General features: G+C 46.1%; 1 protein-coding gene across 5 annotated transcripts in view; it reads right to left on the reverse strand.

Annotated features, from left to right (window-relative positions):
• Nucleotides 1-7,923: 7,923 nt before the first annotated feature.
• Nucleotides 7,924-14,536, reverse strand: part of LOC114036312 (NADH-cytochrome b5 reductase-like) — a 38,311-nt gene continuing 31,698 nt past the window's right edge. For 3 of the 5 annotated variants that reach the window (XM_027852768.1, XM_027852770.1, XM_027852767.1), the window contains 3 exons: nt 12,905-13,003; nt 12,088-12,291; nt 7,924-10,215 (listed from right to left, as the gene is read on the reverse strand). In XM_027852768.1, the coding sequence (XP_027708569.1) occupies nt 10,012-10,215; nt 12,088-12,291; nt 12,905-13,003 (507 nt within the window). In that variant the 3' untranslated portion in view covers nt 7,924-10,011. The remainder of the gene's footprint in view (nt 10,216-12,087; nt 12,292-12,904; nt 13,004-14,536) is intronic. The other 2 variants (XM_027852771.1, XM_027852769.1) reach the window with 1 other exon arrangement.

A 14,536-nucleotide genomic window follows, 5' to 3' on the forward strand; every position in this document is an offset into this window, starting at 1 on the left:
ATATAAACCTCAGTTTCCTCATCTGTAAGTTGAAGGGGTTACAGTAGATGACCTCTATGGTTCCCTTTGTCAGCATGCCACAGTGGACAGAAGGCTGGACTCAGAGTCAGGAAGACCTTAGTTCAAATCCTACCTCAGAAACTTACTAGCTTTTTGAGCATAGGCATGTCACTTAACCTCTCTGAACCTGTTTCCTAATCTGTAAAATGGGTATAATAAATCTGCTTACCTTTTTAAAAATATCAATCAACCAACAAACATTTATTAAGCACCTACTACATGTAAGACACGGTGATATGGGCTCAAAGAAAGGTAAAAATACATTTTCTAACCTCAAGGAACTCACTGTCTATAGGAATGGATGTATAGAAAAAGAGGTTTCTGTGGCTCATAACCCTGTCTGGTTGGGACTTTCCTCCTGATGTCTAGCTATAATATCTGCTACTACTTTGGCTCATTGCTTACAATTCAGGCCTTCACAGACTTCAGGTACTGCTGGTTCCTAATAGAAGAGATCATTGCCCAGTCTTTTGGGAAAGGTCACCTCTTTTTCTGTCCATACAAGAAAAGCCCAGCCTCTAGCAAGGAGGCCCCTCCCTTCTCAAATCTCACATCTAGCACTGTTCCTGGGCCTCTCTCTGGCACTTAGCTCATTCTCCCTGACATCACAGTTATTTATGTACTGGTCCTTTCTCTCATCTGAATGCCAAAATGCTTCAGATCAGGCTGTGACTTATCATAGGCAATGTGCTATAGTGGAAGGCTGGATTCAGAGTCAGAAGTCCTGGGTTCAAACCATGCCTCCATATTTAGTACATGTGTGACCTCTTTGGGCCCTGGGTTCCTCATCTGGAAAATAAAGGGTCATATCAGATAGCCTCAAAGGCTAGGGTCCTGTTAGCCCACTTGGTTAAACTCAGCACCAAGGACAGTGACTCAAAAGAGACAGTTCATGAGAGATTCCTTGAAATCCCTAACTGTTTACAAAGAGCTTTTCTCATAACCACCAACATATCACAGGGAAGTGATACATATTATTATTCTTATTTTACAGATAGGGAAATTGAGGCCCAGAGAGGTGAAGTCCCCCACCCAGGATCACATAGCTAATAAATGGTGGATCCAGGACTAGATTTCTGACTCCCAAGCCTAGTGTTTTTTTTTTCTTCTATTCTCTCAGAATTCCTCTCCATCTGACAAGTGCTGCCCAGAAACAGAAAGCTGGAGGGGAGGGCTGAAACATGACTAAGGAACAGAGAGGTTGGTTGACTTGTCCATGGTCACACAGCAAATAAATGGTAAAGGCTGGATTTGAACCCAGGTCTTTCTGACTCCAAGTCTCATCATTATGCCACATTCCAGAGACAAGACTCAAAGTCAGGTTTTTCAAGTACAAATCCAATGTCCCAGACACTGTACCACAGTTGGCTGCTGAACTCTACAATATAAGAGTTCAGTGTAGCACAGCAAAAGGCTAAATTTGGAGTCAAAGGATCTGGGTTCAAATCCTGGACCTGCTATCTATGACTTATATGACATTGGGTAAGTCATTTAACCCCTCTGGACCCTATTTCCTCAGCTATAAAATGAGGGGGCTGGACTTTGTGACCTCTGAGGTCTCCTTCAGCTCTAAATATATCATCCTCTGACAGGGGATAAAAAACTAGCATTTATATACAGCTTTACATTTTGCAGATTGCTTTCTACATAACAACCTGGGCAGTAGGTATTATTAATATCCTGATTTTACAGATGGGGAAACAGGTTAAGTAACTTGCCCAGGGTCACGGGGCTAGCAAACATCTGAGGCAGGATTTGAACTCAGGGCTTTCTGACTCCAAGTCCAGTATTCTAACCACAGAGCCACCTCTGCTGCCTGTGACTCTGGCTTGACTCTGACTTTGCCTTTCTTTAGAGCCCAACTGTAATGAATGAAAAGATTCCAAGGGTCATCACTTCAAGAGAGCGTGGCTGGGGTCATTTTCAGTAATGTCTGACCCTGTGACCCCACTTGGGGTTTTCTTGGCAGAGATACTGGAGTGGTTTGTCATTTCCTTCTTCAGCTCATTTTGCAGGTGAGGAAGCTGAGGCAAAGAGGGTGAAATGACTTGCCCAGGGTCACACAGCCGCTAAGTGTCTGAGACCGGATCTGATTGACTCTGAGTCCAGCCCTTTATCCATTGCTCCTGGGTGGATTGTGAGTGATCCTAGCCACCCCAGGGGAAGGAATATCTGCAATGCTAAGGTCGTAGATCTTTGTGAGAATTTGAGACTGATACCTGTGCAAGGTGGTTGTAAGGAAAGCCCCTTTGTAAACCATGAAGTGGCTTGTGGCCTAGCAGCCTTCCTGGTGGCGTCAGATGGGATTCTGGCTTCGGGTACAGCTCAGATGAGCTGATGCTGTATGGCTCTTCCAGAGAGGTTTACTCTGAGTTCCACAAATCTCCCACTGGACATGGGGAGGGAGGACAAATTCCTCTTCTCTCTGCTCCTTAGCAGCTGGCCCTCTGGTACCTGAGAAAGGAGAGTGCCACTGAGCTGAATCCTGCCCATCCTCCAAACTAGTTAACAGATAATATTGCTATAGCTTTCCGTAGTGTTTTAGGATTGGCAAAGCACTTCACGTCTGTCATGTCATTTGATCCCCACCACAATCCTGGGAGGTATGGATTATTATCATCCCCATGTTACAAGTGAGGAAACCGAGGCTGAGAGATTAAGTGACCTGCTCAGGGTCACACAGCTAGTTAATGTCTGTGGTATAATTTGAACTCAGGTCTTCCTGACTCCAAATTCATTGCTCTATCTGCTAGTTCACCTAGTTGCCATTCTTCGAGGTCTCAGCTCCTCCAGGCAGCCAGACATCTTTCCCTTCTTTGAACACCTAGGCATTGACTGTGCCTACCACTCTCCTGAGTACTTTTCCTAGGTTGCTTTGTGATCACACCTGTACTCCTTGTCTCCCATTATTCCCTCATAATGTTAGTGAGAAGCAGTGTATTGTAGTGGAGACAGAGAGCTGGCCTTGGAGTCAGGAAGTCCTGACTCTGACTTATCCTGGTTGTGTGTCCCCGGGCAAGTCACCTCTTTGGGTCTCAGGCAACTGTCCAAGACAGGGATTCTTAAACTTTTTGGTGTCATGGACTTCTCAGGCAGTCAGGCTGGTAAAGCCTTTGGACCCCTACTCAGAATTACGCTTTTAAATACATAAAATAAAATATATGTGATTACAAAGGAAACCAATTCTACTGAAATACAGTGATCAATATATACATATATACATTCATATATATATATACGTGTGTGTGTGTGTGCGTGTGTGTGTGTGTGTAACAAATTCGCAGACCCTAAGTTAAGGAACTTGATTAACTCTGCAGCAACATTGTGCAATGACTGACTTTGTTAGACTTAGCTTTTCTCAGCAATGCAATGATCTAAGGCAACTCCAAAAGACTCATGATGGAAAATGCTATCCACATCCAGAGAAAGAACTATGGAGTCTGAATGCAGATCGAAGTATGCTATATTCTCTTTTTTTGTTTCTTCTTTCTTGTGGTTTCCCCCCTTTTGTCCTGATTCTTCTTTCATAACATGACTAATGTGGAAATATGTTTAACAAGATTTTGCATGGATAATCTATATCAGATTGCATGCCATCTTGGGGAAGGGGAGGGGAGGGAGGAGGAAAAATTTAGAACTCAAAATTTTATAAAAGTGAATATTGAAAACGAATAATAAATAAATAAATACTTTTAAAAAGATTGTGTTACTCTGAGGTTTCATCTCATGAAAGCAAATAGGCAAAGATGGCAAAACATGGGAATGTTCAGAGTTAGAGGGATTGAAGAAACACAACTCACTGTAGAGTCTTAGATTGTAGAAAGGCACTCTCATGCATTGTTGGTGGGGCTTTAACTGGTCCAATCATTTGGGCAAACGATTTGGAATTACGTAAAGAAAGTGACTAAAGTACTACCTTTTGAACCAGAGGTTCCACTGCTAGGAATATAGCCCAAAGAGGTCAATGATAAAAAGGTCACATATACACAAACTATTTATAGCAGCACTTTCTGTAATGGCAAAAAACAAAACAAAACAAAAAAACCCGTAACAAAGTAAATGCCTATGAACTGGGGAATGTCTAAACAAACGATGGTACATGAATGTAATGGAATATTGCTCTGCTGTAAGAAATAATGGATGCGATAGGTATAGAGAAGCCTGGAAGATTCATCTGGATTGATGCAAATTGAAGTAATCAGAATCAGGAAAACAGTATACAACCACATCAATGGAAAGCCCCACAAAGCAATGGAGACTGAATGTGTCAAAATTATAAGAACCAAGTTTGTTTCCAAAGAAGAGATAAAAGAAGATAAAGTCCCTGCCCCTTCTTGGCAGAGGTGGGGGACTATGGATGTGGAATACTGAATGTAACATCAGAGTCTTCTCATATGTTGGTTAATTTTTATTCTCCCCCTGCCCCATTCCTCCCCCCTCCCCCTTTTTTATTCTTTGTTTTATAGGATGACTCTCTGAGGGGAGAGATACATTAGGAAATGTAATTTATGCAAAAACCAAATATAATCAATACATGCTTTCCTTTGGAAAGATTGTGAATTGTGGGTGTCTTATATTTGCTGGAATACTGGAAGTTCCCCATGCATGAGATCACAGGTCCAGATCAACTTTCCACATGTGTATAGGGGTATCCCCAACTAGGTTGTAAGCTTCTCAAGGACAAAGACCGGGTCTCACCTGTCTTTGTATGTCCTCTAATGTCAGGGATGTGTTCAAAACATAATAACAGCTAATATTTGTATGGCGTTTACTGTGCTAAGCACTTTATAATTATCTCATTTTTATCCTCACAACAACCGTGGGAGATAAGGACCATTATTATCTTTATTTTATAGATGAGGAAACTGAGGCAAACAGAAGCTGACTTGCTCAAGGTCACGCAGCGAGGACATATCTGAGGCCAGTTTTGAACTCAGATCTTCCTGAGTCCAGGCCCAGTGCGCTATCCATTTTGCTACCAAAGGAACTAACATGGGGTAGAGGTGTTCACAGGGCCTTCTATAGGATTTTTTTTAAACGCAGGATATAGAACATGCTTGTGCACAGTGCCTGCTTTGATCTGAAGTGTCATGCAATTTGCCAGACATGCTCATTATGATACCATCAGGGCCTAATGCTCACTGACAGCCAGTCCTTAATTAGGGTGGGGTGACTGGACCTTTGCTTCAGGAAGCCAAAATTTAGAGGCCACTGATAACCTTTATACCTCTCCATCAGGCAAAAACAACTGGTCTTAGCATCTAGTTAATGAGGATAATTAGTTGAGTAAGATAGGAAACTACCTCCCCTTTCTCTCCTACAGATGCCACATCACCATGCTCTCCTCCCAGGCCCAAGCCCCATCCTGTTCTGTATCCCCGGAGCAGTGACCTCTTGGTGTTCTTGTGTCTGCACCCCACAGAGGCCAAGGCTTTTTCTTTCTCCAACATCTCCCCAAACTGAATTTGTCTTTAAAGTTGACTTGAGCTCACCTGTGCTGTTTAGCCCAAGTGCGCCAGAATGGCCAATTACAGCTCCATTGGCAGCTCTAAATGGGGAGGAATTTTCTAGCAGTCAGAGCTGTCCAAAAATTGAAGGACTATTTTGGGAGGCAGTGAGCTCCCTGTCACTGGATGTGTTGAGCGGTGGCAGGATGACCACTTGTCAAGGGCGTTGATTGTTGAGGGGCTTTCTGTGAAGGTCTAAGCTGGCTTCGATCAGATCCTTGCCCACAGTACATCAACTTGCAACCCCATTTGGGGTTTTCTTGGCAGAGATCCTGAAGGGGTTTGCCATTTCCTTCTCCAGCTCATTTTACAGATGAGGAAACTGAGGCAAACAGGGTGAAGTGACTTGCCCAGGGTCATACAACTAGTAAGTGTCTGAGGGCAGATTTGAACTCAAGTCCTCTTAACCCCAGGCCCAGCTGGCTCAATCCACTGCACCACTAGCTGTCCTGTACATTAACTAGAAAACAGCAAACTAACATTATCTATGTTGTATCTATTTTTATTTATTTTGTTAGACAGTTTCCAATTACATTTTAATTTGGTTCTGGCTGCATCAGGGAGTTTTATGGCTACTTACTTGCCTGTGAAGCTCACAGGTGGTATCTGAGCGCACAGAGTGCCAGGCCTAGAGTCAGGGAGATCTGAATTCAAATCTAGCCTCCTGCACTTACTAGCTGTGTGACCATGGTCACGTAACTTAACCTCTGTTTGCCTCAGTTTCCACAAATGTAAAATGGGGATGACAATAGCCCTTAACCCCCAGATTGTTGTTTTGAGAATCAAATGAGATGATCGTTGTAGAGAGACTAGCACAGAGCCTGGCATGTGGTAAGTGCTATTTAGTTTACTTTAATGTAAGTCATTATTATACACTGGGCGGATGGGTTTTATTGAGCATTCCTTTCATGTGTGAGCTGCACTAAGTAGCTCTCGAGGGCCCCTCCGGCTCTCAAACTCTGTGACCCTGTGAACACATGCAGAAATCAGGAATGATTGAAGAGTGTTGGATGTGGGGGGGTCAGGAAAACCCGAGTTCAAATCCTACCTCGGGCACTTACTAGCTGTGTGACCCTGGGCAAGTCACTTAATTTGTCTGCCTCAGTTTCCTCAACTGTAACACTGGGATAATAATAGTACCTACACTGCAGGGTTGTTGACGATCAAATGAGATCACTGATGTCAGTCAGCCAACTAGTATTTATTAAGTGTCTGTGTGCCCTTTTGGGCCAGGGGCTGTGCTAAGCACTGGAAATAGTAAAAGAAAAACAGAAACTGATCTTTAAGCTCACCGTCTAACAAGGAAATAGTTACCATTTATAGAACACCTAAAGGTTTGCAAAAAAAAAAAATACACACACACACACACGTCTGATTTCATTTTATCCTCATAACAACCCTGGGAGGCAGATGCTATTTTTATCCTCATTTTACAGATGAGGAAACTGAGGCAGACAGAGGTTAAATGACTTTAATTTTGAACTCACATCTTCTTGACTCCAAAGTCCTACTCTCTATGCACTCACTACTCTATCTAGCTGCTTATTTTGTAACTCAATTTGCAAACCCTAAAGCATTAAATGAATGCCAGCTATTATAATTATCATTACCAGCAAATCTTGGTCTATGAATGGGATGAACATTATTGTACTGTGAGAAAGGATGAAGGGCATGGATTCAGGGAACCCTGGAAAGACTTGTATGAACTGATGCAAAGTGGAGTGAGCAGAAGCAGCAGCTTATATAGCAACATTATAAAGAATACTAATTAACCAACCAATGACCAACCATAATTCCAGAACACCAGTGATGAAATGTGCTGCCCACCTCCCGACAGAAAGGGTAGGGATTCAGGATGCAGAACATGGCATATTTTTTACACATGAACAGTGAGAGAATTTCTTTTAATTGACTGTATATTTGTCATAAGGGTATTTTTTTAAGGGGTGGGAGGAGGAAGGATGAAGATAAAGTAAATTTTTATTAATTGGAAAAATAATTTAAAATAATAATTCAGTGACCAAATGTGAAAGACTTAGCTACTCTGATAAAGAGAATGATCTAAGACAATTTCAAAGAACCTGTGATGAAAAATGGTGTCCACCTCCAGAGAAAGGACTGATGAACTCTGAGTCAAAATTGAAACATAATGTTTTAACTGTTGATATTTTTTTGCCTTTTTTGGGGGGGGGGGGCAACATGGCTAATATGGAAATGTTTTGCATGACCTCACATGTCTAATAGAAATCAAATTGCTTGCCTTCTCAGGGAGAGGGGAGGCACAGGCAGGAGGGAGAGAATTCTGATCTCAAAATTTTAAAAAATGATCATTAATTTTTTACACATAATTGGGAAATATTAACAAAATCAATAAAAAGAAAAAATAATCCAGGTGAGAGGTCAAGAGGGATTGTGTGAATGGAGAGAAGGGTGTATAGGAGAGGTGGACGGTGAGACAACAGGACCGGACCCCCAGGCTGCGTGAATGAATGACCTTGGGTTGAACATCCACGAATAATCCAGCAAACACCAAAAGCTGTTAACAGTAGTCTAACACATGAGACTATTTTTCCTCTTTTCTGTGAGTTTACTGGGGAAAAGCCGTCATCTTACATACAAAACCTTGTGACACCCACATGTCATAAAGGTAATTTAATTCTCCTGCTTATATTTTCTTAGCAGAAGTTCCGGAGTCAGAGAAAGTGGATTCAAATCCTGCCTTTTATATTAACTGTGTGACCTTGGGCAAGTCATTAAACCCCCGTGGCCTCAGTTTCCTTATCTGTAAAATGAGAGGGTTGGACTTGAGGTTCCCTTCCTGTGAACTCCTGGGGGTCAAGGACCTTCCTTTCCTGATGTGGTCTGACCAGGGTAGAAGACAGCGGGACTATTGCTGCCCCTCCACCTCCTGGACAGCGCAGCTTTGTGTCCTTACCTCTACTTTGCTGACCAGCGTTCTGATAACCACCTCCCCCCAGCCTGCCTGACTCACCCTGGAGCACATCTAGCTGTGTCCACACAATCAATCCATTTACGAGCATTTATTGAGCACCAGCTATGTGTGAGGCACTGTGCTAGGCACTAGGGACACAAAGAAATAGCCCCTGCTCTCAAAGAGCTTACATTCTATCATGGGAGACAACCTATACCTGGATGTACCAACCCAGCCCACTTGGGACAGAGCCATGCCCCTAGAGGGCAGGTGTCCTGCCTCCACGTCTTTGACATGAAGGCAAGGAGCTTCTGATATAAGACAACAGAGCCTGCAGTTAGTGACAGGTGAGGTAAAGGGAGAAGAGCCCAGGCTATAATGGACGCCAAAGACCTGGGTTCAGATGCTGGCTCTGCTGTTCAATGCCTTTATGACCTTGGGCCACCATCAGCTGATCAGTTAAGCGAGGGGCTTGGAGCAAGGCTTTCTAAGACCCCTTCTAAATCCCAAGACCTATGACCACTCGCTCACAGGAGAAACCTCTCAGGAGCTCAAGAGTCCTTTTCTAAGTGAATCCACTGGGCTTTCCCCCATTCCTGGGAGATCTGAAGACATGGTGGCCGATGGTAATGCCGTGGAATGAGCAGTTTGTCTCTACTCCCTCCTCCCTAACCCATGCCTCCCACAACACTGAGGCTCCCTCTGTGCCCCCATCAATGCCCTATGCCCAGAAACAAGCGGGGCAAGGCACAGAGAAGCTGATCATTTGGCCTGAAACCAGGACACATCGTTTTAGCCGTCAGAACTGTCCGAGCCTGGAATGGGCCGCCTCATGAGGTAATGAGGTCTCCGTCACTAGAAGTATTACACAGCAGGATGATGACTGCTTGTCAGGGGCGTTGTTGATTCCCGTTCAGGTAGCAGCAATTAGACGAGGCGGCCCCTGGCTTCCCTCCCCAGCCCTGAGATCCTGTGATTCTGAGCTTGGCCCTGAAGGCAGAATTAAAGGCAATGGGCAGAGACCATGCCGCGTGTGAAGACTACGCAAGGACCCCAGAAGCTCGGCTTGGGGATGAGAAGGCTCATCGGGCACAGGAGAGCTGTCTTTAAGGACCTCAAGGAGAAAGGGTAGAATTTGGACCAATGAGTAGATGGACTGGGGCAGACTTCAGGTCGGTGTCAGGAAGAATTTTCTATAACCTGGAGCTGGCCTGCTGTGAATTGGACTGCCTCGGGAGACGATGAGCTGCCCATCACTACAGGTCTGCAAGTGGAAGCTGGGTCACCCCTCTTGAGGGGTGTTTGCTGTGGAGGATGTGAACTCCAGTCCTCTGCCTCTGGCTCCGGTGTTCTTTCCTCTGTGATAGCGTTTGCTTCCTCTAACGCCGCCACCTTGACCCAAAGCTCTAACCTCCCTGGGCCACCCTCTCCTCGGCCGTAACGACGGGGTCGGAGGGATGGGCTGTGACGTCCTCTCTCCGGCTTCTCTGCTCCTTCCATGGCCGGCCGGTGCTAAAACAGGAAGTAGGACCCCTGGGTCAGCCCGGCCCCCTGCAAACACAAGGCCATGTCGCTAACGAACTCGGGTGGGCCGCAGACCAGGGCAAAGGGCTTCCTCCGGCAGGAGTCGACCAGCTCCTGCACCAGCGCCTGGCTTAGACGGCCCAGGTGGGTCTTCTCTTGGTAGCTCCAGGGCAGTTTGTCCAGAGAAGCTTCCTGCGAAAACCACAGGGAACCTGGTGAGATGAGTGAGCGGCTGGTGTCCCCTCCCCTGGTCACTGAGCGCAGTCACAAACTTGGCCCTGAAAGGGCCTAGCTCGAGCCCCTCATTCTGCAAGTGGGGAAACTGAGGCACAGGGAGGGGATTTTGAGCTGGAAGGCCAGCTAGTTCAAGCCCTCATTAGACAGAGGAGGCCAGGCCGCAGGGGCTGCTTCTCAAAGCTGCAGCCTTCCCCGCTCAGGCCTTCCATCGCCTCCCACCTGCGAGGGGACAAACTTCTCATTCTGGCATTCAAGGCTCTCTCCTCCCTCCTAGCACCCCAGGCCCCTTGCAGTTTTTTCTCATCCTACTCCCTTTCACGGTCTCTTAAGTTCTAGCCAAAGCTTTCCCCACGGCTGCCCCTCATGCCTTGCCCCATCCCCAGCAGCTTCATAGTTACTGCGGCCAGAAATGAACCAGCCGGCCAGCTTTCCAGTAACGAGCCTCTGGATGTGCCAGGCATCCTGTCCCTGCACCCCTACCCAAAGGCCTTCCCCACTGGCAGCCTGGGATGGGGAAAGCACTGGCTCTGGGGTAAATTCAAACCTCCCCTCTAATGTTTGTTAGCTGTGAGACCCTGGCCGAGTCACTTAACTTCTCAGGGCTTAAGCTCCCCTTCTGTAAAACCAGATTGGAAGAGGGGGCTTCTAGGCTTCTTCACATCTGTGAATCTAGGGTCTACATGCTCCCTCTCAGTTTCCCTAGCTGTAATATGGGAGAGCTGGGGCCTGGAAGGCCCTTCTGGTTCCAGACCCAGCTGCTGGCTGGGCTTTGTGGTCACAAAGCTGCTGAGGGGGTGGGGCTAGGGCAAGCAGACCTGGGCCTCTTGATGCCCAGTTCAGTTATAATGCAGGGCTCTACCAGCTGGAACAGCACTGGGACCAGTCAGAGCAGGTGGCAGAGTGGACAAAGGGCTGGACTCAGGGTTAGGAAGGTCTGAGCTCAAATCCTGCCTCAGACACTTACTAGCTGTGTGACCCTGGGTAAGTCATTTAAATTCGGTTTGCCTCAGTTTCCTCATCTGTAAAATGGGCGTAATAATAGCACCGTCTTTCAGGGTTGTTAAATGAGATTTAATATTTGTACAGTGACTAGCACATATTAGGTTCTTAACACATGCTTGTTTTTTCCTTTCCTTCATTTATCTCCCAAGGCCTCAGTTTCCTCATCTGTAAAATGAGCTTTAAGTCCCTCAAGGTTTGTAAAACACTTCACGTATGTTATCTCATTTGATCCTTGTGACAACCCTGAGAGGGAGGTGCTTTTATGATCCCCATTTTGTGGATGAGGAAATGGAGGCTGAGAGAGGGTAAGGGACTTGTCCAGGTTCACACGGCTAGTCAGGGTCTGAGCCAGGATTTGAACTTGTGTTCTAGTAAATCATCCATTACATCCCCTGGCTCAGCTATCGAATGAAGAAGCCCGACTAAACTAATCCCAAGGTCCCATTTCAGGTCTAAATCTGCAACCCTAGGGGCACCAGAGGAAGAATTTTCAGCCTCAGTTTCCCTCTCAGAGAGATAATAGATTTGGGGCTAGAACAGACGCTGGGGGTCATTTAGTCCAACCCCCTCATTTTATAGAGGAGACTGATGAGAGAAAGGAAGTGACTCACCCAAGGTCACCCAGGCTATAAGAGGCAGAGTTCGGATTTTGAACACAGGTCCCATGACTTTAGAACCAGGTCTCTTTTAGTGAAGCCAGAGGCTGGACAGGCTTTTCAGACAGATCCTGATGGCTGAGAGTGAGCGGCTCGGCCTGGGGATAATCTCCCATCTGCTCATCGTCCACTGGTGGGGATCCCTCCCCCTTCCTCCATCTGGCCTCACCTGACTGAGTACGAAGAAGGTCCGAACGTTCCAATAGCGAGCCTGGTCCTGGAGGAGGGGCTTCAGGTAGATGCCCTCAAAGGTCTTGAAGCAGCTGACCAAGGTGAGGAATGTCTCGTCCTCCTCATTGTCTGTGATCTCCTTCAGGATGGGCAGCATGGGCGCCAGGCCAGTGCCCGCGGCCAGCATGAGAAGCTCACCATACTGGGGGAAAGGGGGGAAAGAGAAGAAAGAGGGGGAGAGACAGAGAGATAAGGGAGAGAAACAAAGGAGAGAGAGAGAGAGACAGAGAGAAGGATGGAGAGAGGGAAGGGAGAGCAAGAGGAGAGAAAAGGAGAGAGACAGAGGAGAGAGAAACGGAGAGGAAGAAAGATAGGAGAGAGGGGGAGAGACAGAGAGAGAAACAGAGGCAGAGAAGACAGAGAGAAGAGAGAGACAGAGATGGAGAGAGACAGAGATGGAGAGAGAAGAGAGAGAGCGAGAAGGGGGAGACAGAGACAGAGATGAGAGTGAGAAAAAGGAGAGAAAAAGAGAGGAGAGAGGGAGGGGATGGAGAGAGAAAAAGACAGAGAAAGAGAAACAGAAACAGAGAGAGAACCAAATACCTTAACAGAAAATGCAGGCCATGCCAGCCGCTCAGCTCCCACCCCTCCAGGCACTCTCCCCACCCTGCCCCCTGTTCCCTTCCTGTCCTTTGGTACAGGACAAAGGCCCTGACTTGGGATTCAGAGTCCCTGGCTCAAACCCTGCCTCTGATGCTCACTGCTGTGACTTGGGGCAAGCTGTCTCACCTTTCTGGGGGCCTCAGTTTCCTCACCTGCAAAACGACGTGCCTACTATGTGCCAGACATTGTGCTTGGCAATGGGGACACAGAGACGAAACTGAAACAGTTCCTGTCCTCAAGGAGCTTCCATTCTAACAAGGGAGAGAACAGTACATTCACATCTAAGAATGTACAAAATTATGTCTCAAGTTTCTGGGGGAGAGACAAGGAATGCTTCTTGGAGGAGGTGGTCATTGAGCTGATCTTTGAAGGCAGGTAGGGATCGTAAGGGGCAGAAGTGAAGAGGGAGAGCATTGCAGGCATCGGGGCCAGTCTGTGCAAGAGCAGAGAGGGGAAAGGGAATACCCCATAGAGGAACAGCAAAGGGTCAGCTCGGCTGTGACAGAGTGAGTGAGGGGAAATAACGTGCCATAAACCTGGACGGGAAGGTTGGGCCAGGTTGGGAAGGGCTTTCAAAGCCAAACAAAGGAGTCTGGATTCGACCCTGGAAGGATTCAGGGAAGCTACTGAGATCTGTGCTTTGAGAAGATCCTTTTAAAGAAAAGAACCTATTTGTACAAAAATATTTACGGCAGGTCTTTTTGTGTTGCAAAGAATTGGAAATTAAGGGGATGCCCATCAACTGGGGCTGAACAAGTCGTGGTATATGACTGTACTGGAACACTATTGTGCTATAAGAAATGACCAGAAGGCTGACTTCAGACAAACCTGGACTTACACAAACTGATGCAAAGCGAAATGAGCAGAACCAGGAGAACATTGTACACAGTGACAGCAGCATTGTACGACCATCAGGCGCGAATGACTCCCTGATTCTCAGCCATACAGCAATTTAAGACAATTCCAAAGGACTCATGATGAAAAACGCTATCCACCTCCAGAGAAAGAACCGAGGCAGTCTGAATGCAGATGGAAGCAGACTATTTTTCACTTTTTGGGGGGTTTTTTTTGGTCTTTTCTTTCACAACATGACTAATATGGAAATATGTTTTGCATGATTGCACATGAATAACCTATATCAAATTGATTATTATCTCACATCTGGGGGGGGTGGGAGACAATTTAGAACTCAAAAATTTTTTTAAACAAATATTAAAAATGTCTTTATATGTAATTGGGAAAAAATAAAATATTATTAAAAATCCTTTTAGCAGCTATTTGTAGGAAGGTGTGTGTAGATGGAAGGCAATGGTGTTTACAAGGTGTTTTATAAACCATAAGCACTCCACAGACAGCAGCTTCCTGAACACCTTCATCCCCTCTGCTGGACTCCTAGAACAAAGCTAGTCTGAGCCTTGAAACCTTGTGTTTCATCACAAAATCTGAGCGCCAGAAGGAATCTTAGAGGCCATCTGGTCTATCCCTCATTCACAGTAGGAATTCCTTATAGGGCAGCCTCAAAAGTGGTCAACCAGACTCTGCTCAGACCTCCAAGGATGGAGAGCTCACTACCCTCCAAAGCAGCCTATTAACTCTGGTAGTTAGGCATTTTTCCTTCTACCAAATAGAAATTGGCTTCCCTGTGCTTCCTCCCTCTTGTTCTGAGTTCTGTCCTCCTGGGCCAAGCTTAACGAGCCAACTCCTTCCCCATTCTCTGCCTGTCTTTGTGGAAAGCCTGCTCCCCTTCTCTTCCCACCTCCCTAAGGAAAAGAATTCTAGCAGAT

This window comes from Vombatus ursinus, unplaced genomic scaffold, assembly GCF_900497805.2.
Source record: "Vombatus ursinus unplaced genomic scaffold, bare-nosed wombat genome assembly UNPS02009824.1, whole genome shotgun sequence".
Classification (NCBI taxonomy): domain Eukaryota; kingdom Metazoa; phylum Chordata; class Mammalia; order Diprotodontia; family Vombatidae; genus Vombatus; species Vombatus ursinus.